Source organism: Artemia sp. Qi Xiang Cuo, chromosome 12, assembly GCF_049724085.1.
Source record: "Artemia sp. Qi Xiang Cuo chromosome 12, ASM4972408v1, whole genome shotgun sequence".
Classification (NCBI taxonomy): Eukaryota; Metazoa; Arthropoda; class Branchiopoda; order Anostraca; family Artemiidae; genus Artemia; species Artemia sp. Qi Xiang Cuo.
Window position 1 is genome coordinate 60,857,930 of NC_142805.1, and position 23,950 is coordinate 60,881,879.

At 37.5% G+C, this 23,950-nt stretch overlaps 1 protein-coding gene across 1 annotated transcript in view; it reads right to left on the reverse strand.

Moving 5' to 3' along the window:
- LOC148946364 (tRNA wybutosine-synthesizing protein 4-like) overlaps window positions 1-21,270 on the reverse strand; it is a 107,658-nt gene extending 86,388 nt beyond the window's left edge. The window contains exons 1-2 of the mRNA XM_089097677.1: window positions 21,207-21,270; window positions 5,508-5,720 (exon numbers count right to left, since the gene is read on the reverse strand). Coding sequence (XP_088953803.1) covers window positions 5,508-5,720; window positions 21,207-21,257 — 264 coding nt within the window. The 5' untranslated portion in view covers window positions 21,258-21,270. The remainder of the gene's footprint in view (window positions 1-5,507; window positions 5,721-21,206) is intronic.
- Window positions 21,271-23,950: the final 2,680 nt, after the last annotated feature.

The window sequence follows — 23,950 nt, forward strand, 5'->3', positions numbered from 1 at the left end:
ACTATTACGGCGTTCACGGTAGCCGACGCGGACCAGGTCAGGGTAATACCTGGCCCGACAAGTATGCAAGCCGCCCGATCAAGAAAACATCTGAATATTGGCGCTTGGAATGTTCGCAACTGCAAGCTGGAATCCACGCAACTGCTCCTTGCAAGGGAGCTGCAGAAGTATAAAATCAACGTTTGTTGTCTGTCAGAAACGAGACTTAATGATGTTCTGTCCAAAAAGTTGACCGTTTCCGAATCTGACTCATTCCAGTTCTATAACTCGGGTCCCAATGATGGTTCCGGCCAGCAAGGAGTTCGACGGTCCTACTGCATCATGCGTCACCTCTTGGGAGCCAGTGTCACCAAGGATCGCCATGATCAGACTGAGAGGCCACATAACCATAATCGCCGTGTACGCTCCGATAAGGGACAGTAGTGACGCGGTCAAAGATGCCTTTTATTATGACCTACAAAGAATCATCGACAAGACACCAAGGCGTGCCATACTCTTTGTAGCTGGAGACTGGAACACCCGGCTTGGCAGAGTAGACCCCGACACAGCAGCAGTTATTGGCCGCCACACCGTTGGTGACAGATGCATCAATGGAGAAAGGCTCTTACAGCTAGCCAGATACTAGCCAGCTAAACACTCTCTTTGAGCACAAGAGACTCCACCTCGTTACATGGCATTCGAACGACGGCGTAACAACAGCCCAGATAGACCACATCTTAGTCAGCAGAAGATGGAGGAGCTCCTGCACAGATGCCCGGGTATACAGAGGAGCAGACACAGGATCTTTAAATGGATCCGACCACTATCTCCTCACTTGCAAAGTCCATCACCGCCTTAGTAGGCAGAAGCGACAGAAGGCAGGGAAGCGCTTCGATGTTTCGAAACTATGATGCCCGGAAATCAAAGCCGACTTCTAGTTAAAGCTAAGCAACCGGTTCGAAGCCTTGAATCGTCTCTTACTCGTCGATTAAGAATGGGCGTAGATAAAAATTGCGACAGAGGACGTAGCTGAGGAGGTGCTTGGCCACACAAAACGAAAATAGCGAGCCTGGATCTCTGACCACACCATAGAACTAGTTGCGAAGAAGCAACCCCTCGTGGGAGGTGCAAAAGAACCCTTAAAAGTAGACCGCAAAGCAGTTAAACAGTCACTGAAACGGGACAGAGAACAGTACTGGTCAGATCTGGCGAATGAGTTGGAACAACCGTGCAAGAACCACAACAGCAGGAAAATGTCCTGAAAAACTCCTGAAAGAAGCGACAGGAAAAGCTCCTGTAACGGTTGACACACTGAAAGATAAGTCCGGATAACTCATCCGAACAGAATAAGGACACATGGAACACTTGAGAGAGCATTTTTTTGAGCTACTGTACCCTCTCAAGCCTCCCTGTGATGTACCTGCCTTCTCGAGTGCTGATAGCGAGCCCTACGCAATAAACTTCGATCCTCCAAGTATTGTGGACGTACAAAAAGCGCTAAAGTGCATGCAAAAAATAAAACTCCTGGAGAGGATGGGATCCCTTCTGAAATGTTCAAGTCCTCACCAACTCTACTATGCCGCCTAACCGACCTGTTTGTCCAGGAGTGGACGACGAAGACCTTCCCAAAAGACTGGAAAGTATCAGTCCTCGTTCCGCTATACAAAAAAGGAGATAAGGCCATTTGCGGAAACTATAGAGGTATCTCCCTGATCGACCATGCCATGAAGATCTTCTGCGACATTCTTTTGAATCGATTCAAAGACGCACGTGACAAGTTAACCCGTCCTGAACAAGCAGGCTTCAGACCAGGCAGAGGCTGTCCAGAACAGATATTGACGATTCGCCTCATCCTTCAGCAGTACAGCAGGTTTCATCTACCCCTTCTCATCGCCTTTATTGGCTTTGCAGCTGCCTTCGACTCTCTTATCAGAGAGAAGCTATGGAGAATTATGGCTGAAGACGGTGCGGCATAGGAGCTCATTGAGATACTCCGAAGTGCGTATAAGGACACTGAGACTTGCGTCCGTGTTTCCGGCAATGACACCCCTAAGTTTCCAGTGGAGTTTGGGGTAAAGTAGGGATGCCCCCTTTCGCCTATATTATTCAACTACGCGATAGACTGGATCATGTATAATGCAATGAGAAACCACAGCGGAATAGTCTTCGGACAAATAGCTGGTTTCCTCCAGCCCCTGACAGATCTGGACTTCGCAAACGACGTTGCTGAGCTGGAAACTACCGCCGAAAGCTTACAAGGCATGATCGACGATACCTATGAGGTCTCAAAGCGCATCGGACTGGCCATCAGCGGCGCAAAGACTTAAGTATTGGCTCTCAACCAACCTGCTCCTTGCCAAGTTACCCTCGACGGTGAGCGAATAGAAAGCGTTGAGGAATTCAAGTATCTTGGCTCTATCATAACACCAGATGGCAGAGCTGAAAGGGATATCTCTGTCCACATAGCAAAAACCAGGGGAGTCTTTACTAGTCTGAAAAAAGCGTTATGGACCAGACGGGAGATCTCAACCAAAACAAGAGTCAGAATCTATGGTGCAACTGTTCGAGCAGTACTACTCTATGCTTGCGAGACATGGCCGATCAAGACTGAAGAAGCGAGAACTTTGGACGTGTTCGACCACCGCTGCCTTCGTTACATCCTCCGCATTAAGCGATGGGAAATGATTTCCAATAATGAAGTAAGGAGTCGCTGTGACCAATCAGAAGAGCTATCGCTTATCATTAAAAGACGTCGCCTGAAGCTCCTCGGCCACACATTGCGCCGTCCCGAAGGCACGATATGTCAAGACGTCCTTGTCTGCGAACCAGCCCCCTCCTGGAAACGTAAACTAGGAGGACAAAAGAAGAACCTGTGGCAAAAATTCAAGGAGGACCTGGAACCGTGGGGAGGATTCAGGAGACACGGTCGGCGATGGGACAAACACTGGCTGAAGATCTCCGGAGAAGCTGCAGCCGACAGATCCAAGTGGTCGTCGGAAGTCATCCCAAGATCCTTTGGTGCCGGGCAGGACAGTTCATCGTCTGGTTCCCGCCGAAAGTAAAAGTAAAGTAAGTATTTTCCGGAAACTTGGTGGCGTTGAAGCATACAATTAGTCGAGTAGCTGGCACCAAAGGCATAGGAGGTAAGAGTGGTCTGTGGTCATTTTGACCCCACCCCACCATTAACGTTACAAAAAAAAATGAAAATGAAGATTTGGGTTTTTGAAGAAACATGATAATTTTTGCTAGTATTGCACGTTTCTGTCATTGCCAAGAATGACTTAATTGCTTTTCCGTAAATTCTAGTTGAATTTCACTTTTTAATTTCTCTGTCTTGGCCTTTTTCACCTTTTCTTTCCGGATTTCAGTGTTAAAAAGTGATTCATATGGAAAACTTTTACGTTTTCTCTTCCCTTATAGCAAGAAAGGATACCCGAGCTCAGAAGCGCCTTACAGAGCAAGAGATAATTCAGATACTTGAAGAAGATGACGATTTATCGATGCGACACCCAGAACGACGATGACTACAGACCATCGAATGACGAACAGGAAAACCTTGTTCCAGATGAAATTTCGTCATCAGAAGCAAGCGCAAAAGAATCCAATGAAGCTACGGCTCCTTCAAGTCAATTCGGAGAACAGCCATCACTAGCTCCAGGTCAGCCATACCTCGATGATGTGCCTCTTTCTCAGAGAACCAAAAGATGAACCCACGAGACTGTGCTAATAGGACGTGACAGAATGACAAAGTGGTCGAAAAGTACACCAACCCCGAGCCGAACCAGAGCTATAAACATCATGACTGAACGAGCTGGCCCCAAAAGACCAGCACAGACAGGTCAACCTTTGCAACCAGAAACTGCTTGGGGTCTTCTTTTCCCTGAAAATATTATTGATGCAGTGGTGGAGCATACCAACAGAAAAAAGGATCTCTGTCGTGTGAATTTTGCCGCCAATCTACTGAATAAGCAGACATTTATGAAGCCAATTGATCAGGTAGAACTTCGGGTATTTTTTGGCCTCATTAACTTTACCGGAGTTTTCAAGCCAGGAAGCGAAGATGCCACTGGCCTGTTTGCCAGCGATGCGACTGGGATAGATATTTTTTGAGCGACCATGAGCCTGAAAAGATTCCTCTACATTGAAGCCTGCCTTCACTTTGACGATCCATCGACCCGTCTAGCAAGAGGAACGACGCTTGCACTGATATTCGATATTTACGAGCAGTTTGTTGGAAAATGCAGCATTCTTACTCTCCTTTAGACATTGTCACTATCGACGAGATGCTTATCAGGTTTAGAGGCAGATGTAATTTTCGTATGTACATTCCTACAAAACCCAACAAATACGGCATCAAAATGCGGTGCCTAGCAGACGCCCGTAGTTTCTATCTCTGCAATGAGTTCCTTTACTGTGGAAAGGAGGCAAAGTTGCTTGGATCCGCGCATCTTTTGGTACCAACTAGGACAGCTGTTATTTTGACAAGGACCATCTCTGGTTCAGGCAGAAATATCATGGCCGACAATTGCTACAATTCTGTTCAGCTCATGGATGATCTTCTAAAACAGAAGCTGACCTATGTAGGGACTGAAAGAAAAACATGCGTGAAATACCTGACAGTTTCCTGCCAAAAAATCGCCAGGAATGGAGTTCACTCTTTGGCTCTAAAAGTGATAAAACAGTAGTTTCGTATGTGCCAAAGAAAAAACAGGCCGTCGTGTTGATATCATCGGCCATTGGCCGTGTTTTTTGCTGTAATAGACGTTGCTGGTGTAAACGTTTCCGTCCTTGTAAATGAAACTGGCAATCAAGAGAAGAGCATTTCCCGCCTTGATGTCCTCATAAGGTCAGGCATGGCTTTGGTCCGATCGTTTTGCACCATCAGATCTTCAAACAAAGTTCTGTCACGAGAACTTCATTGACTTACACGCCAGGTTGCTGGGATTCCCTTTGCAGAAAGCCAGAACACTGGGGAACAACATTCTGCAGCCAAATGAGCTCAATGTGGTATCTGTCACAGGGAAAAGGACCGCAAGACTACCCTATGTTGGAGGGAGGGGATTGAGGGATTTTACCGACTGGCTGGTCATTTTTTCCGACTGTTTTTTATCACTAATTAGCATAATGTCTGTTTCGAATACGATGCGTAAAGTCACTACACGAGACGGTAAAACCGCAGCATTTACCGACCAAGACAGAGATTTCGGTATATGTCATGTCATTATTTCCATGCTTTTTATTGAACCAAATGGAAAATCAAGGTACCATCTGTGAAATCTCGGTAGGAGTTGGTAAAGCTGCTGCATTTATCGACCAGGTTCGAGATTTCTGTAGGTAACATCTCAGAATTTTCGTGATCTTTGTTTAACCAAACAAAAAGTTTTGGCGGCATCCAAAATATTGTGGTGCTTCGTGCCACGATTTCACCGACTCATTTTTTTACCGAGTGCTCAAACAAATTGGGGGGGGGGGCACCCCCTCCCCCTATACGTGACGGCCCTGATCATGATTACAAAAAGTCAACAAACCTGGGAATCTCTTATATCCCTTTTGTCAACTGTTGATTGGAACCATTTTATAACATGATCAACAGCCTGTGCTCTAACCCAATACCCCCTGTGGAGAATTGGGCTTCTTCTAGATAATTTTGCAACAAAGTACTTCAGAGAAGGATCATCATAATAGCCATGATGTGCAGCTGAGTATTTTGAAACAATACTCCAATCATTGGATGCCTGCACCTGAAATAGAAGGACAGCATTTAATATCCAAGCTCTTACTTGCAATTCAGTATGGATTAAATATATTCTTTTAAACCTAACCTCCAATAGCCTTGTTAATTTCAAGCAGTATACTTTTGAAAGCAATTGACTAGATTTATTAAAAAAAAATTAGTAATCTATTCAACCAAAGTTTTTTTAGTAATAAAAAAAATCCAAAAGAAGATAGAACTGCTCCAAAAGATGAGGAACTACTTTTTTGATCAGAATCCAAAACAACTGCCTCTTTTATTGATGCCAGTATAATGATGCAATTGGATAAGGCCAGACCCTTACACAACTGCTCAGTACCATTTAAAGTAGCCAGAAATTATCAGAATGTCAATAGAACAACGTTCCCATGACAAAAACAATAGCATACTTGTGTAATTCTTCATTTTTTATTTCTTTTTCTACGCACTGTCATTTGTTTTATTTTTGTAGGTAGGATTTTAATCAAATTAAATATATAAACACAACCACAATACCAGAGATTTATATTATTCTAGTTGTAATAGAGAATTTTCTTACAAACCACAATAAAAATTAATTGGCAATAAGGCAAAAGCTAAGCTTATACACTGACGTCCATTTGCAAAAACTTAGGAGAGGGCAAAATGTACTTCCTTTTATATGGGGGGGGGGTAAATTTACTGTTTTTCCAATTTTTTCAATGAAAATACAAAAGGGGCATTTTTTATGCCCCTTTGCCCCTATGCCCCTTTGCCCCTAATAAACATACTACACAAAAAATTTAATTTCTCATTATGAACACAAAATCTCAAAATTGATGCGAGGGCAACAAAAACCTAGGGCAACACAGGCCCCCCTGCCCCCAAAATCCTTGACATCACTGATTGCAACACAAGTCATAAGAAATGACAGCAAAGATGGAAAAATAATGATAAATAAAATCTAACAAATGTAACCAGAACAAATTTTCTTGAAAATAAATTGAAAAATAAAAAATCTTTCATCAGTGAACCTCATACTAGGCAGATACCCTCTCACACAGATATGATGACATTTTCAGAGGACCCAGAATTTTGCTAAAGAGTTCTGTATGCCCCTAATCCTAGTATAAACTGTTGTTAATAAACTAATATTCAAGACAACTTAGTAACAAAGAAAATGAGACAGAGGAGAAGTTGATAATAATAATAAAAACTGTACTTCAAGTAAAACTTTTTACACCTGCACAGTGGATGCAGGCTGCACTCCTCTCCACCCTCCCAAAAAATGTTTTGACCTGCAAGAAAATATGGTTACAGTGTATTAGTTAGTATTTGGTATTGATAGACTGAAACAAAATGAAAGCTGACTATTTTTCATTCAATGTCTTTTTTTCATGGAAAACAGGCATTTTGATGATAATAACAATTTTTGAACAGAAAAGGAATTAAGGACTTTGCTTAAGCATATAGACAGTTTTTGTCAAAACATAATTTTTTTTTCAATTCTAATACACTTTATATGCTGAATTCAAATTTGCAACTGAAATTACTGTTTAAATTTACTGTTTTTCCTAACTTTTTCAATGAAAATACAAAAAGGGCATTTTTCATAAAAATACTACATGAAAAACTTAATTTCCCATTATGAATACAAAATCTCAAAATTGAGGTGAGGGCAAAAAAAACTCTAGGGGAGCACAGCACAGGACCCCCTACCCCCAAAATCCTTGACACCACTAACTGCAACATATATGCAGTTATTCAGAGTTCAGGTTGTTCATTCAGAGTTCATGGTGAAAAGACCTGTTTTGGATTCAAACCTATTGCAAAGGATTATATCAATGCAGACGAAAAAATAGCTTTCTCCTGGATTATAAACAAACCTGTGTGGCAAGTTTATCTTTAATGAACTTAATTTACTATTATTCGCTCGTCGCCTGACCATCACGTGTACTTCGCGTGTGTTGGTTTAAATTATTTTTGAAGTGAATTTATAACGAGATGAGCGTTTCCGAGCTTTTGTATTCACCGCTGTTGAACTTTGTTTTTGAAAATTTGTTTTTGAAAATTTAAGTGGTGTTGAAGCCGTTATTTTACGGAAAGGAGTGGACTTTTTTAAAGATTTGGAAACTGTTAAGTCAGAGAAACCGAAGCTATGGAGTTTTGTGAATGAAAATGATCCCCCTGTCAGAAGGGGCACTAATGCAATTCTTAATCACCTGCAAGATATTATAGACTTTATGAAGAAAGGTGATGCCGATGGAAAACAGCTCCCTTGTTTTGTCATCAAAAGGCCAACAGAAGTCCCTGTTATCTCTGCTACAGCGTTTACACACGTCACAGCCAAGCTTACGAGCCTTGAGCAAGCGATTTTGCGAGTTTCTGCCAAGATTGATTTGTACAATCTGAACTTCCTCAAATACCTGTGATTAGCCAACCTGCTGCGTGTGATACGCATACTACAATTTTGATCTCCGATCCCCCACCTGAGCACGGTGACCCGCTAAAGCGAAAATCAGTAATAGATTCAATTTCTGGACATCAGCTGGTGTCTAGAGTGCAAGCGACTAAAAAGCGGTGGACGGTGAATATGGAGAAATCTGCAGCTGAAGATTTTTGCAAATCAGCAAAGGAAGCTCTACCTGGTTCTAGTGTGAAAGTTTTATCTAAAAAACACGCTGGTGTTATTCGAGAAGTCCCGTCTGATTTTGACCTTGAAATGCTACGGAACCAGTTTGGTATAATCGGGTCTAGTCGGTTTGGAACAAGCAAATCGGTTAAGCTTGAATTTGCAGACGCGATTACTAAAGGATCATTTCTGTAAAACAGCGTGAAGATTGGGTATGAAAACTTCTGTGCTTATGAGTTCAAGCAATTGCGAAAGTGTTGCTTCAAGTGTCGTTCCCCTGGACACTTGGAAAGTGCATGTACTAGTAGCGCTCCCAAGTGCGCTCGTTGTGCTGGACCTCATTTATCTACGAATAGTGATCGTTGTACGAAATCTCCGAAATGTGCCAATTGTGGAGGATCTCATCCTTCTTACAGCCTACGACGCCCTGTGATTAAGAAGATCACTTATAAGGTCTATTCTCAGAAATGAATCCGGACATAAGTATAGTCTCATTTAATATTAATGGAACGAGCGGCAAGGACTTTTTTTATTGATGATCTGTATGTTAATTACGATGTTGTTTGTCTCCAAGAACATTTACTGATTGCCTTTAGCAAAAATTTTCTGAGATGAAGCATTGATCACGTTGTTTCTGTGCATCCAGCTAAAATTACCTGCGACCATCCTTCTGGCGGCTTAGCAAGTGTTTTTAAGAAAAATATTTCTGGTGCGAGTCCTGTGCTTTTCCAATCAGATGACACTTTTCTTGCGGTGCGTCTTGGTAATGTTGTATAAATTAATGTGTATCCGCCATATAATGATCGTTCCATTCGTTCACTTCAGAATTTCTCTTGTGCTTGTAAAGTCTTAAAACTTTAATTCAAAAGATATCGGATAACGGGTTGCATTTTGTTATTGCTGGTGATTTTAATACCGATCTGGTTTCTGATAATGTAAGGAATGGTCAGCTTTTTGATTCTCTCCCGGCTTATAAAATTGTTCGGAAGTCCCATGATTATACGTATATTCACCATTCAGGTAGTAAATCAGACATTGATCACGTTATTTGTTCTGCAGCTCTTGTCTGATCGCCCGTTACGGTTCATTTTGACGAGAATGATCTTGATCACCTTCCGCTGTCTTTTTGTTTATCAAAGCCTGTTGTTTTTTCTGGGAGTATGTCTAAGAGTCGTGGTGTACGTTCTAAATGGTTTTATAAGCCTGATTGGAATGATACGAATTTTTCTGTTTATCTTATAACTCTGGCTTCACTTTTAAGTACGATTTATGTTCCTTATCAGCTTTTGCAGTGTAGTCAGAATTTTATTTATGCTAAATATGAAATAGACCGATATTATCATTCTATCCTCTCTGCTACGAAAGAAGCTGAAAAAATTTCCGTCCCAGTAAAGCGAATCCGAAAAAATACTCAAAAGCCTCTTTGGTCACTTGATGCTAACCTTAAGGCCTGTAAAAATAAAGCTAAATTTTGGCTAAAAATTTGGACAGATAGTGGTCGCCCCAGGTCCGGTAATGTTTTTTTTATTAAACAGAAAACTAAATTAGAATTTAAGAAGTATCTAAAAAGTGTCCGATACCGAGGGCTTGATTTTCCATCTTCGCCTAAGGATTGGAGGAATGTAATTAATTCAAGTAAAACAGACGATTCTGATGTAAGTAGTATTGATATTCCACCAAGTTCTTGGCATGCACATTATTCGAAAATTTTCTCCGTTTTGAATTATTCTGTTCATAAAAAGTTTGGTGAAGCGTTTGTTAAAACTGTCCCTAGATTTCTAAGTCAGCGCTTTGTTTTGCCTATATCGCGTTGTGAAGTTTTGAATGCTTTGAATCATCTTAAGTCGAAATCTATTGATGCTGATGGTATCTCTAAAATGCATCTAACTCCCCAATGTGCTGAACTTGTGTCACATCTTGCGCTCTTGTTTCAAATGTGCTTGGCATCTTCTGTCGTCCCGGAAAGTTTTTTGTGTGGCAGCGTGACTTCAATTTTAAAAAGAGGAAAACCGCCAACAGATTGCTCTTCTTACCGTCCAGTTTCTGTTTCTTGCAATATTAGCAAGGTCTTCGAGTATATTCTTTTACCTAATTTTAACTCGAAATATTTCTTTCTTTGGTGAAAATCAACTTGGTTTCAGACCTGGTGTGGGGTGCCAACATGCTCATCATGTCCTTTCTTCTATTCTACTTTCTAATTCTTCTAAGGGTAAAGGCGCATATCTCTGTACACTTGATTTTTCAAAGGCTTTTGATTCTGTTGTTCATAACCAGCTTGTCTTTTCTTTGGCTTCTTCTGGTGTTAATTATTCGGTTATTTACCTTCTACGGTTTTGGTATTCTAATTCTTACCTCCACCTGAAATCTTCTCCGGAAACAACTATTAAAGTGCTTCGTGGTGTTAGGCAGGGAGGTGTTTTATCACCAACCCTGTTCAAAATTTGTATTTCTACTGTTCTGGAAAAGATCTAAGGCACTTATTTTTCTGGTTCTACTGATGTTTCTTACATTGCCTATGCTGTGATTAGTTGTACTAAGTCTGCTCTTTCTGCGATGGTTTCCTTAGTTTCTCAGTCTTTCCTAAATATTGGTCTATCCCTGAATCTTGACAAGTGCGAATTCTTATCTTATAATCTGTCTTCGACTACTCCTCTGGTATGTAATAAAGTTTCTGTACTTTCTGTCTCTTCCTTTCGGTGGCTTGTTATTACTGTTTCTAATTCTCTAGCTCTCTTCTGTAAACAGATTCTTGCTGATTCAGTAAGCAAAATTCAGCTCAGTTATTCAAAAATTGTAGCAAACCGTGGAAAATATAACAGAACAGCTCTTGGGCGCTTATTCTCGACCTTTTCTGATCATTCTGTGCTTTATTTTTCGGGTATTAATTCTGTTCTTAAGTTAAAGGATTTAAAAAAGATTAATGTTACATATTTCAAATTTTGAAAATTTTTTCTTTCTCTGACACCTTGGACTAGAAATCGGTATCTAGTTAAAAATTTTTATGCTACGGATGTACCTCAAAAGGTCGGTGTCCTACACAAAAAGCTTTCTGCAGATGCATTTTGTAAATTTGGCCCTGACCACGGTCTTTTACAGTTCTTTTCGTAGTTTAATTTAATTGCTAGTGTTTGTTGATTTTTTTTTTTTTTTTTTTTTCTTTTTTATTATTATGTACTCCACTTGTACTACTTTTTGTTAGTTGTGGGTAATAAATGATTGATTTATTGATTGATTGATTGATATTACAAGAAATGACAGCAAAGATAGAAAAACTAAATCTAACAAATGTAACCAGAAAACATTTTCTTCAAAAAAATCGAAAAATAAAAAATCTTCCATCAGTGGACTTCATACTAGACAGACTAGGCAGACGCCCTCTCACACAGTTATGATGACATTTTCAGAGAGCCCAGAATTTTGCTAAAGAGTTCTGCATGCCCATAACCTTAGTATAAACTGCTGTTAACAAACTAATATTCCAGACAACTTGTAACAAAAAAAAAATCCAAAATTAAATTACCATCATCAGAGTGACAAAAAGAAACTGAGGAGAAGTTGATAATAATTGAAAAAAATATACTTCAAGTAAAACTTTTTACACCTGCATGGTGGGTGCAGGATTCAACCCCTCCACTCTCCCCAAAAATGTTTTGACCTGCAAGAAAATATGGTTACAGTGAACTAGTTAGTATTTGGTATTGATAGACTGAAACAAAATGAAAGCTGACTAGTTTTCTTCAAATGCTTTTTTTCATGGAAAACAGGCATTTTGATAATAATAACAATTTTTGAACAGAAAAGGAATTAATGGCTTTGCTTAAGCATATAGACAGTTTTTGTCAAAACATTTTTTTTTGTTTTAATGCTAATACACTTTACATGCTGAATTCAAATTTGCAACTGAAAATTACAAACCTTTCCTTCCAGGACAAAACATATTTTTTTTTCAATCAAAATTTACAATTAATAGAAACTTATTAAAAACAGAAACTACTCTAAATACAAAAGGGACTGCTGCCCCTCTAAGCCACCCACTAGTTATGCCTATAGATGCTTATCATACTTTCAACTAAACTTAAGTAAAAATTAGCACAAGGAGTCAGGGGCTAAGCAGAGTGTCATCCTCCATCATAAATTGAATAGTTTTGTTTTGTTTTTAAGTTCTAACATTGCTCCTTATTCTAATTTGAACAAAAAAAGAACTTATGTCCTGAGCCTAAAATTCAAAATTTTCTACTGATGGAATGAATTTCTATTAATTTAATTTTACTTAAAATTAATTTAATGTCTTATCCAGGGTTATCCAAACTATGAAAAATCAAACTTTGTAATGCTGGGCCTAAAATGCCAAATATGGCTTTTCTGGTAACATTGTCACAATCTTCCAGGAGAGGGAGGAATATCAGACAAAGCATGTTCCTGGGGGGGGGGGCATAAACATCAATTTTGTGTGGACAGAATATTAAACAGTCTGAAGTACCTTTAATGGGAATTTTTTTCTAATTGAACTTAAATAGCAAGGACTCAAACCATGGGCGTAGGCAGCATATTGTCTAGGGAGGGGGGCAGATATTGTCTAGGGGGGGGGGCAGTCGATAGTGTGATGGAGTTTTATCAACTGCTTTTTCCAAACCATCTGCTTTTTCCAAACCATCTGCGTTTTCAGCCTTATCTAATGTAAATTTGAAGGTCTAGGGGGGGGGGGCAGCTGCCCCCCCTCCCTACACCCATGGCTCAAACCCTAGGTCAGAAACAAGCAAATTAAAAACTGACAGAACTCCTTATTCCAAATAAAGAAGAAATAGTTTAAGTAAAGAAAGTTTCCAAAATCATGAGCCCTGAGTCATCAAGCCCTATTAAAAAAAAAATATTAAGAATTGTCCACTAGGCACACAAGCTTTTTCAGAATTTTTAATTGATAAGTGCCCCCTGGGGCAAAATTGTAGCTTGGTGCTGCAGAATAGCTAAAAATCTTAAAAAACTTCCAATCTTCTAGGACCTTCATTTCAGTACAATCATCCCTAGGATATAAAAAAAAACAATAATAAACATGCATCCATGATCTTTATTCTGGAAAAAAGCCAAATTCCGCACTTTTCTGGGAGTTTGAAACCTCTACAGTAGAGTTCTCTAATGTGCTGAATCTAACACTGAGTATACATATATTTTTGGGTATAGATTTGTCCATTAGGGAGGGGTGGTCAGTAGAGTTTAATGGTCAGCATTTAGGAATGTTATAAGAAAGTAGTTTGTGATTTTTAAAAGTAATTTACAGAGCTTAAAAATGTTTCCATAAGGAGAATAGAACCACAAAACTGATCTTGATAAAAATCATTTCATAAAATTCAGCATTTATGAAATCTCACGTGTGTACTGTAGGCTTACTTCCAAAAGTTTCCTTTTTATAATGCAAGTTTGTGTAACTTTATCAAAGGTCAGTGTCTTTAAAAGAGGGAACAAGTAATTATAGATACTTCAAAAGATTTCTTTAGGCCATAGTTCAGGCTCTGAATAGGCCTATATTCCTTAAAGTGTCACCCATCTAAATTATCTATTTTCTAAGATAGAAAAAGCCACTCATCTAGAATTTTAATTGAGTTTATCAAAAATTAGAGCTGTTTTGGTGCAGAAGCAGAGGGGGGTAAATACATAGCCTATGAGATTCCATAAGTGAGGTACAGAAAAGATGAACACACTAATCAATATATTTGTTATGCTCTTTCCAAATATAATGATTGCATCACTTACAAATACAACCCCCTCATATGGTCCTATATGGTGCTTATCTGTTATAGTCACCACACTCAAGAAGCAAAATTAGGTTAATCTTTATGAAATATACCTAAGTATGATAAAAATAAAATAGCCAACTTTAGTAACAAAACTACAGAAACTACAACAGAAAATTAGGTAAAAATTTAGAATTGGTACTCCTGATAAGGAGACAAGTTAAGAAAACAATTCTTACTTTAAAATATGTATAATGATCCTAGTTAACATATTATCCAAAGGGAGAACCTTTATCATCAAGTCTTTCCTCTTTTTTCCTTCTTATTCCAACTTAAAGGAAATAAAATTCAATTTTCTCCATGCTAAAATGCAATGCATAAATCTTTTGAAATTGCTGCTATAAATTGCCAAATAAATTGTTCTTATAGATAGCATTTTCATCCCTGCCAAGTTCCCGGCTGAGTTCAAAGGATGAGTTCCCAGTTGAGTCCATTGATTTTGAATTGAAGTTAGGTTAGGTTGTATTAATATTTTGTATTTTTGCCACTTCTCATTAAAAAAAAACGGAATTAACAATCACCAGAATGAACGCTATCTATAGTACAATTTATTTGGCAATTTCAAAAGATTTACACATTGCATTTCTAGCATGAAGAAAATTGAATTTTTTTTCTTTTAAGTTGGAAAAAGAAGGAAAAAAGAGGAAAGACTTGATGATAAAGGTTATCTCCTTGGATAATATGTTAACTAGGATCATTATACATATTTTAAAGTAAGAACTTTTCTTAACTTTTAATGTTTCTTTATCAGGAGGACCAATTCTGAATTTATACCAAAAATTATGGAAATCAGGCCCCCAGAATGCATTATGTGAAATGGTTTCTAGCCAAACCCAAATAAAAACTACATATCTAATTAAAATATGCCTACCTTGTAGTGTATATAGCCTACACTCTCTCATATCAGATTATAGGCTGATTATAGACCTATTCCAGATTATAGGTTGAATGGCTTTGACAAGTCAAAAAACCTGTTCACAAAGAAAGCAAAGCATCACCAAAAATCATTCAAAATAGTAATTATAAAAGATTTATTTTATATCTAATGATTAGGCTAACCTAAGTTTTATTGTTTTTATCAATGCCTGTAGAATATAAGACTTGGAGAGAATTTGGTAAATATTTACCAAATCATATTATTGAGTTACAACTAATGTGAATATACTACTTAATGCCTTTTTTATGCTCTTTGTGAATATAATAATCTTTTTTGTTGGAAATGAATTTTAGCCCCCACCCCTATATATACCTATTCAGGGTATATATTTGCACATTAGGGGGGGGGGATTATTTCATTTCTGATGTAAATGAAAGGTAAGTTTAAACTTTCCCCCCCCCCCACACCCCTAATGTGCAAATATATACCCTGAATTGGTATGTATAGGGGTGGGGCTAAAATTCATTTCTGAAAAATATGATTATTATATTTGCAAATATGATTATTATATGGTAAAGTTCTACCAAATCAAATTATTGACTTATGCATAAAGTGAATATACCACTTGATGCCTTTTTGGTAAAGTTCTATAAAATCATATTATTGAGTTAGGAATAAAGTGAATACACCATTTGATGCCTTTTTTTATGCTGATTGCAAATATAATAATCATTTCTATCAGAAATGAATTTCAGCCCCCCCCCTAAATATACTAATTCTGGGTTGGGTTAGGTATATATAGGGGGGGGGGGCTGTAATTCATTTCCGATAGAAATTCTTATTATATTCGCTATCAGCATAAAAAAAAGCTTTGAAGGGTGTATTCACTTGATTACTAGCTCAATAATATGATTTGAGGTAAAATTCTACTTTAGTTACTTTTGGCTATATTGGAAAGGGGTTGGGTTAGGAAAATGAAACTTTCAGGGATGGCTCTACATGCTAAGGTATGTCACAGGAAGGTACTTTGAAGTAACTACCTCCACTCCTCCCCCCCTCTCTTTACTGGTAAATTATTAAGCATTACTTGTTGTTTTAGGTCACGTTTCATCTTATGCTATTACCATAATTTTCAATCATTGCTTATCTTGTATAACTTCAACTTTTAAAAATGTTTACTGAGTTGTCTTCATAAATCTTATTTTCTTTAATAGTCATCTCTTTAAACTTATTTACTATATAGCTGACCTGCTTATGAAACCCGTTTGTGATGTCATTACTTTGTTATCATAACCGCTTTAAGGGTATAATGCAAATGTAATGGGGTAGAGGAGTGCGTTGATAAGCAAACCATTTAAACTATTAGTTAGGGAAAGGATTTGACAAGAGATAAGACCAGTAAAAAAATCCAAATTGTTTTTACAGGACAAATTATGTTATGAGAAGATGCTTTTATTTTTATCGGTCCATGCGCTCATAAAGTTTCTGTTGAGTTTATTGAAACACTAGCATGGACTTTGTGTAGTTACAGACTCTCCATAAAACGTTTAAAAGTGCAAAGATGCACCTTAGCCAGGGGGGCAGTAGTGCTTGGGGTGGATTTCGACGGGGAGAATTTTCCTTTTGGAGGGAAATTTCAAATGAGTGAATATTCGCGGGGAAATGTTCCACTGGGGAGTATTGATGGAATACTACATGACATTCTTTTTAATTGTTTTACATTTTCTTTGCCAAATGTTTTATTTGGAGATGTTCCCGGGGCTTTTTCCTGTGCGTTTTGTTTTCTGGGAAATAATTTCCACGTTATCATAACCGCTTTAAGGGTATAATACAAATGCAATGGGGTAGAAGAGTGCGTTGATAAGCAAGCCATTTAAACTATTAGTTAGGGAAAGGATTTGACAAGAGATAAGACCAGTAAAAAAATCCTAATTGTTTTTAGAGGACAAATTATATTATGAGAAGATGTTTTTATTTTTATTGGTCCATGCGCTCATAAGGTTTCTGTTGAGTTTATTGAAACACTAGCATGGACTTTGTGTAGTTACGGACTCTCCATCAAACGTTTAAAAGTGCAAAGATACACCCTAGCCAGGGAAGTTGTGCTTGGGGTGTATTTCTAAGGGGAGAATTTTCCTTTGGGAGAGGAATTTCAGATGAGTGAATATTCTGGGGAAAATGTTAGACTGGGGGGTATTGACGGAATTGCTATATGAAATTCTTTTTAATTGTTTTACATTCTCTTTGCCAAATTTTTTATTTGGAGATGTTCCAGGGGCTTTTTCCTGTGCGTTTTGTTTTCTGGGAAATAATTTCCACGGAAGGGGACATTTCTGGAGTGGCTAAGAAACCTATATATAGATTAAAGTCTAATCCCAACGACATAATGCTAAGGAGAATTTTTCAGGGGGAATTGAGTTAACAAGAACTTTTGCAGAGCGAAAGGAGTCTTAGCGAGGAAAGAATTGTCTGGAGGGAATTTGATAGGGGGAAGGTCCACGTGACGTTGGAGGAAATTTCCACGGAGGAGTTTTCTGGGACGGGGAGGGGTATACTTCATAGAGAATGAGCCAGATTTAGCAGCATTATTCAAAAAACAAACAGAAATTATGCCATATATGAAAGATTGCCCCTCCTCAATACCTTATTCTTTATGCTAAAGTTAGACTGTTTACTAAAATTTAAAAAAAAGGGCTTTTTAATTAGAATAGGAAGCTATTTTAAAAGTGCTAGCAGCTTTAGTGTAAGGTATTGAGGAGGGGCGATTCTTCATATCTGGAATAGATCTGCCAAAACTAATATGCCAATTGTTTTTTAATTTTTAATGCACTTTGATCCAAAATCAAACCAGCATTAGTTGAAAAACTTTCAGAAATTAAATAAAAAACAAGTTTTATTAACTGAAAGTAAGGAGCGATGTTAAAACTTAAAATGAACAATAATTATTCTGTATATGAAAGGGGCTTTCCTCTCCTCAACCCCTAGCTCTTTACGCTAAAGTAACGTAAAGAGCAAGGCGTGGAGGAGGGGACAGTCCCTTTCATATACGGTATAATTGCTGTTTGTTGTAAGTTTTAATGTTGCTCCTTACTTTCAGTTAAAAAAAACTTGTTTTTATTACTTAATCTCACCAAGACAATACTTTTGTCAGCATATGAAGAGCACATAGATTTCTGGGGAAATCCCCGAAAATTTGGGAATAGTGCAAGCCATTTAAACTATTAGTTAGGGAAAGGATTTGAAATATAGAAATATTTAAAAAAGCTTCTAAAGTAAAATTTTAGAAAATTTTGAGTTTGGGGCAAAGGAGGATTTCAAACACATCTTCCCATGACATAACTTTTCCTCTTAAGTCGATTCTGATGTTTGTAGCGCTCTGTGTCTTACCTAGACCCTAGCGCCATGCCAGCACATCAACCAAAAGCCGCCAACGAGAGGCTCAGTTGACCGCCACTTAAGAGTCACAACATCGCTGGCATGCCGCCGGAAGAGGCGGTGGTGTTTGGTTGACTTTGAATTAATTTTGCGGTAATTTATTATTGTGTCAACCGGAACGTCGAAGCTTTTCTTTTCTCGTGTGGTTTAAGCATTTCGATTTTCCTGATTAGAAATCAAGCAGGACTTTCACTATTCCCAAATTTTTGGGGACTTCCCCAGATCTCTTTTCCACCCCCAAAAAAATTTGGTTCCCTAAATCCCCGAAAATCATCTAATCATGTTACCACCCCTAGTGATTTATCACTAGTGACTATCCCTGCCAAATATTACTTTGTATACCATAATTCTTCACTACTCTCTTGTACGTTAATTTTCGCCTCTTGTGTTACTTTGCATATAAACCAGACAGATATAATTGCAATATACACGGTTCTTCATATGCTGACAAAAGTATTGTCTTTATGAGATTAAGTAATAAAAAAAAGTTTTTTTTAACTGAAAGTAAGGAGCAACATTAAAACTTAAAACAAACAGCAATTATACCGTGTGTGAAAGGGACTGTCCCCTCCTCCACGCCTTTATCTTTACTTTACTTGAGCGTAAAGAGCTAGGGATTGAGGAGAGGAAAGCCCCTTTCATATACAGAATAATTATTGTTCATTTTAAGTTTTAACGTTGCTCCTTACTTTCAGTTAATAAAACTTGTTTTTCATTTAATTTCTGAATATTTTTCAACTAATGCTGGTTTGATTTTGGATCACAGTGCATTAAATATTAAAACACAATTGGCATATTAGTTTTGGCAGATTTATTCCGGATATGAAGGGTTGCCCTTCCTCAATACCTTGCTCTTTGCGCTAAATCTGTTAGCACTTTTAAAAAAGCTTCCTATTCTAATTAAAAAGCCCTTTTTTTTCAATTTTAGTAAACAGTCAAACTTTAGCATAAAGAATAAGGTATTGACGAGGGGCAATCCTTCATATATGGCATAATTTCTGTTTGTTTTTTAAATAATGCTACTAAATCCGGCTCACCCTCTATGAAATATACCCCTCCCCCTCACGGAACTCCTCTGTGGAAATTTCATCCAACGTAAAGTGCACCTCCCCCCGTCAGGGGAGAATCTCCCCTCTCTGTAAAATTGCTTGTGGACAACTCACCCTGAAAAATTCTCCTTAGCATTTTTTTGCTGGAATAAGACTTTAATCTATATATCGGTTTCTTGGCCACTCCAGAAATGCCCCCTTCTGTGGAAATTATTTCCCAGAAAACAAAACGCACAGGAAAAAGCCCCCATAACATTTCCATATAAAAATATTGGCAAAGAGAATTTAAAACAATTAAAAAAAATTTCATATAGTATTCCGTCAATACCCCCCAGTGTAACATTTCCCCCAGGATCTTCACTCATCTGAAATTTCCTCCCAAAGGACAAGTCTCCCCTTAGAAATCCACCTCAAGCACAACTTCCCTGGCTAGGGTGCATCTTTGCACTTTTAAACGTTTTATGGAGAGTCCGTAACTACACAAAGTCCATGCTAGTGTTTCAATAAACTCAACAGAAACTTTATGAGCGCATGGACCAATAAAAATAAAAACATCTTCTCATAACATAATTTGTCCTCTAAAAACAATTTGGATTTTTTTACTGGTCTTATCTCTTGTCAAATCCTTTCCCTAACTAATAGTTTAAATTGTTTGCTTATCAACACACTCTTCTACCCCATTGCATTTGCATTATACCCTTAAAGTGGTTATGATGACAAAGTTCTGTCATCAAAAACGGGTTTCATAAGCAGATCAGGTATAGGCTATAGTAAATAAGTTTAAAGAGATGAATGTTAAAGGAAAATAGGATTTTGGAATATATTTTAATGAACAAGGTTAAAAGCTGAAGTTGTGTAAGGTAAGCAGTGATTTATAATTATGATAGTAATATAGGATGAAATGTGAGCTAAAACAACTAGTAATGTGCAGTAATTTACCATTATATAGAGGGGGGGAGGAGTGGAGGTAGGTACTTCAAAGTACCTTCCCGTGACATACCTTAGCATGTAGAGCCATCCCTGAAAGTTTCATTTTCCTAACCCAACCCCTTTCCAAGATAGCCAAAAGTAACTAAAGTAGAATTTTACCTGATTTGGTAGAACTTTACTGCCTTTTTTTATGCTGATTACAAATATAGTAATTATTTCTATCAGAAATGAATTTCAGCCCCCCCCCTATATATGCCAATTCAGGTTATATATTTCTACAACCTAACCCTGAATTGGCATATATAGGGGGGGGGGCTGAAATTCATTTCCAATAGAAATGATTATTAGGCTAATATATTTGTAATCAGCATAAAAAAAGGGCATCAAATGGTGTATTCACTTTATTCCTAACTCAATAATATGATTTGGTATAACTTTAACTATTATATTTCACCTATTTGGTATGTTTTAAGCACTTTTCTTAACTCACTCCTTGTGTCAGAAATAAGAAATCAGGTGTAACTTTAGGGCCCATTAAATGGTTTTGAATTGGCTTTATAAGTGAAATGATTATTTATATTTGAAGAGAGCACAAAAAGGCATTAAATAGTGAGTTCTTTACCTCAATTATGAAACATTGTACATAGGCCTATTTACCCCTCAGAGTTAGAAGTTTCCCTTAACTTTCCCATGGCATAGCCTAGCCTAGTTCAGGGTCTAGGCTTCGAAAGATTATTTAAGCCCCTTAGCTAAAATTCCAAGTACTTATGATAGATGTAATTGTTCTTTTAATATGAAAAACTACCGATTCATCATTTGAAGATATATTTTCTTTCTTTTCCGCATGCAAATCCATAGTTTAGGTTTTTAAATCCTACGCCAAAATGTACCACCTATAATTACAATAAATGGCTTTAGGAGCATTTCTACCATAGACGTATTATAAATCTAAAATTTATCATCGTAAAAATTATAAATCTATGCTTTCCACATTGCGAACCTTCAACAACTTTAATGATGGTTAATTTTTTTACGGGTATCAGCACCGTGTCGCCAAACTCTAAGAAATTAGGACCCACTAATTTAAGCATTTCTGTTCCATCCCTATAAAATGGTCACAGTTTATATAATTATCCAGTAAGTTTACCGCAGATGATTTCTGGCTCTACATTCTCGGTGCGAACAAAAAGCTCCTCCCACTTATTTGTGCACTTATTGGTGAGCCGGCCAAGTGGTTTGTCAGTACTAGTTCCGTAGGTGATTATTCTTTGTCTACCCGTGAAAAGATCTAATGCCGCTTATGTTTATACGTTCTCTAGAGCACTCGCACCTTGGTCCGGGTTTTTATAATGGGCGAGATAGGGAAAGATCATACTGCTAATTATATAAACTGTGAAAATGGTTCATTATTTCTGATTCTAGTGTGGAGTAGAAGTAAAAATGGACGGAACATAATATAATTATTTGTATAATACGTTTGAGAATCTTAAAATTCATGTGTAAGAGTGTAGGTTCTCATCGATTCTTCCAGAGCAGAATCAACTTCAAAATTCATGATTGGTAAGCCTGATTAATTTTTTGACTGAAAAAGTCCTTGTATTAAACTTCTCAGATTAGCATATTGTTACCAATGCTGTGAATTTTCAAGTATCACGCTTAAATAGAACGCTCCATGTCGAGATCGTAATTAATGATAATTAAACGCAGAAAAACGCCAAAACGCTCCTCTAATCATTATTATAACCACTTGACATAGAATGCGCCCTTTTGAGACTCAATTTTTTTTATAAGAGATGATTCTTTATTTTCTTTTTAGAAAGACATAAGGCTACTTTTCACGCGAAAAAGAATCGGACGAAGTCATGCGTCCACAATTTCTCGATACGTGTTTTCATCATGATCATGACAAAAAATAGGGATACAAATAAATAGTCAGCCAGAGGTATCTGTGGTGAAAGACCCCACTACTGAGCTGAGATCAATCAAGCAACTATTAATAAACTTCAGTTGACTATTCGTGTCCATGATTTGTTGTTTTGAAAATTTTTCTTACCGCTATCGTTTGTCCACTGATGGTGAAATCGGTTCCCGAAATCAGCTACGTGTGCCTAGCCTTTTAGCTCTGCTTTTAGATTGCGATTTCCAATATAAGGTGAGTCTCAATTTCTCGATACGTGTACTTTTAGCTTTGTAGACGGTATTTGATATAATGAGTCCTTTATCTGCTATTTTAAGGATTGACCCACGTAGCAAATTCCTGCGCACACCCCTTGATGGAGGAATCAAGCGCAAAATAAAAGAATTTTTTTAAAAGAATTTTCTTTATTTCCACTAGCTTGAGCTTATGATCTTTAAATTTAGCTAATGCTATTTTTGTTGCGTATTTGAGACTAGGTGGGCATGATATTAACGGCAAAATTATGTGTGAGAATGAAGGCCTTTTTTCGCAACCTGTAAAGCAAAGCTGGCTTTAGCTTTCCAAGAATTATTTTCAAGCAGATAGCATTTACGGCAAGCAGAACGCTGCTAGACCGCTTTTTCCTGAGAATGGGCTAGACTTAGAAACTGAATCCAGATCGCTAGCGGAAAGTGTTTCTGGCTAGTGGTTTTTAATGTTAAATTCAAATTTGTACGTTTATGACTTTAAGAAAATTTAAAATTTGACTTTTTTCTTCACGTTATCCTAAATTATTTCAAGAAATGAATGAAATTAGGTCATCTTTGCTTACAATCGATTTTTCGCGACTGGCACTTTTTTGCTGTAAAGACATGGACTGTCACGAAAACCCCCTTACGCAAGTTTAGAAAATCAGTTACTTGAGTTTTTACATTGATGACAATCATGGAAACGCCACTGTTGATGATGCCACAAACGTTGTTCATATCCTTGGTCCGATACGATACTTCAATAAATTTTTTACAACCAATAGCTCTTTTGCTTCTACATTACACTTTTATTTATCTATGTGTATTTCAAATCTGATAATGCCCAAAAAAAAGAAAAAAAAAATACTAATACAATTAAAAAACAAACTCCTATTCGCACGAGTCTAAACCTTTTAAAATAAAATTATCTATGACAACTTTGTATGCAGGAGAGGTTGATTTAAGAGGAGGTCAATTTATTCTAATTTTAACATATATTTATTTCATATGTTCACAAGTTCAGTTTCTCCAGAACAAAGCAATGCATCCTATTGGAGGACACGCATAAGGTTTTACTGACACTTCAGCTTGCTTCAATAAATTACAAGTTCTGAATGTAGAATAGGTTTGTAATTACCAGCCAGGAATTTTTGCTGATTAACATTCAAATTGTTTAAATCATGAGTTTGTTCACATTTATTTTACTAATATAATGGTCAATGCATATTTAACAACTTGCCATATTGACAATTTCATCATTCCACAAAGAAGTGGAGCCAGGGCCAGCTTTCCTAAAATCGTCAGGTCCTGGGACAAGAACCTTATTCCAGAGTTCATTTCAGCAACGTAACTGGTAGGTAAAGGTTTACAGTTTTTCATTTTTAGAGTGATTTAATGAAAAAT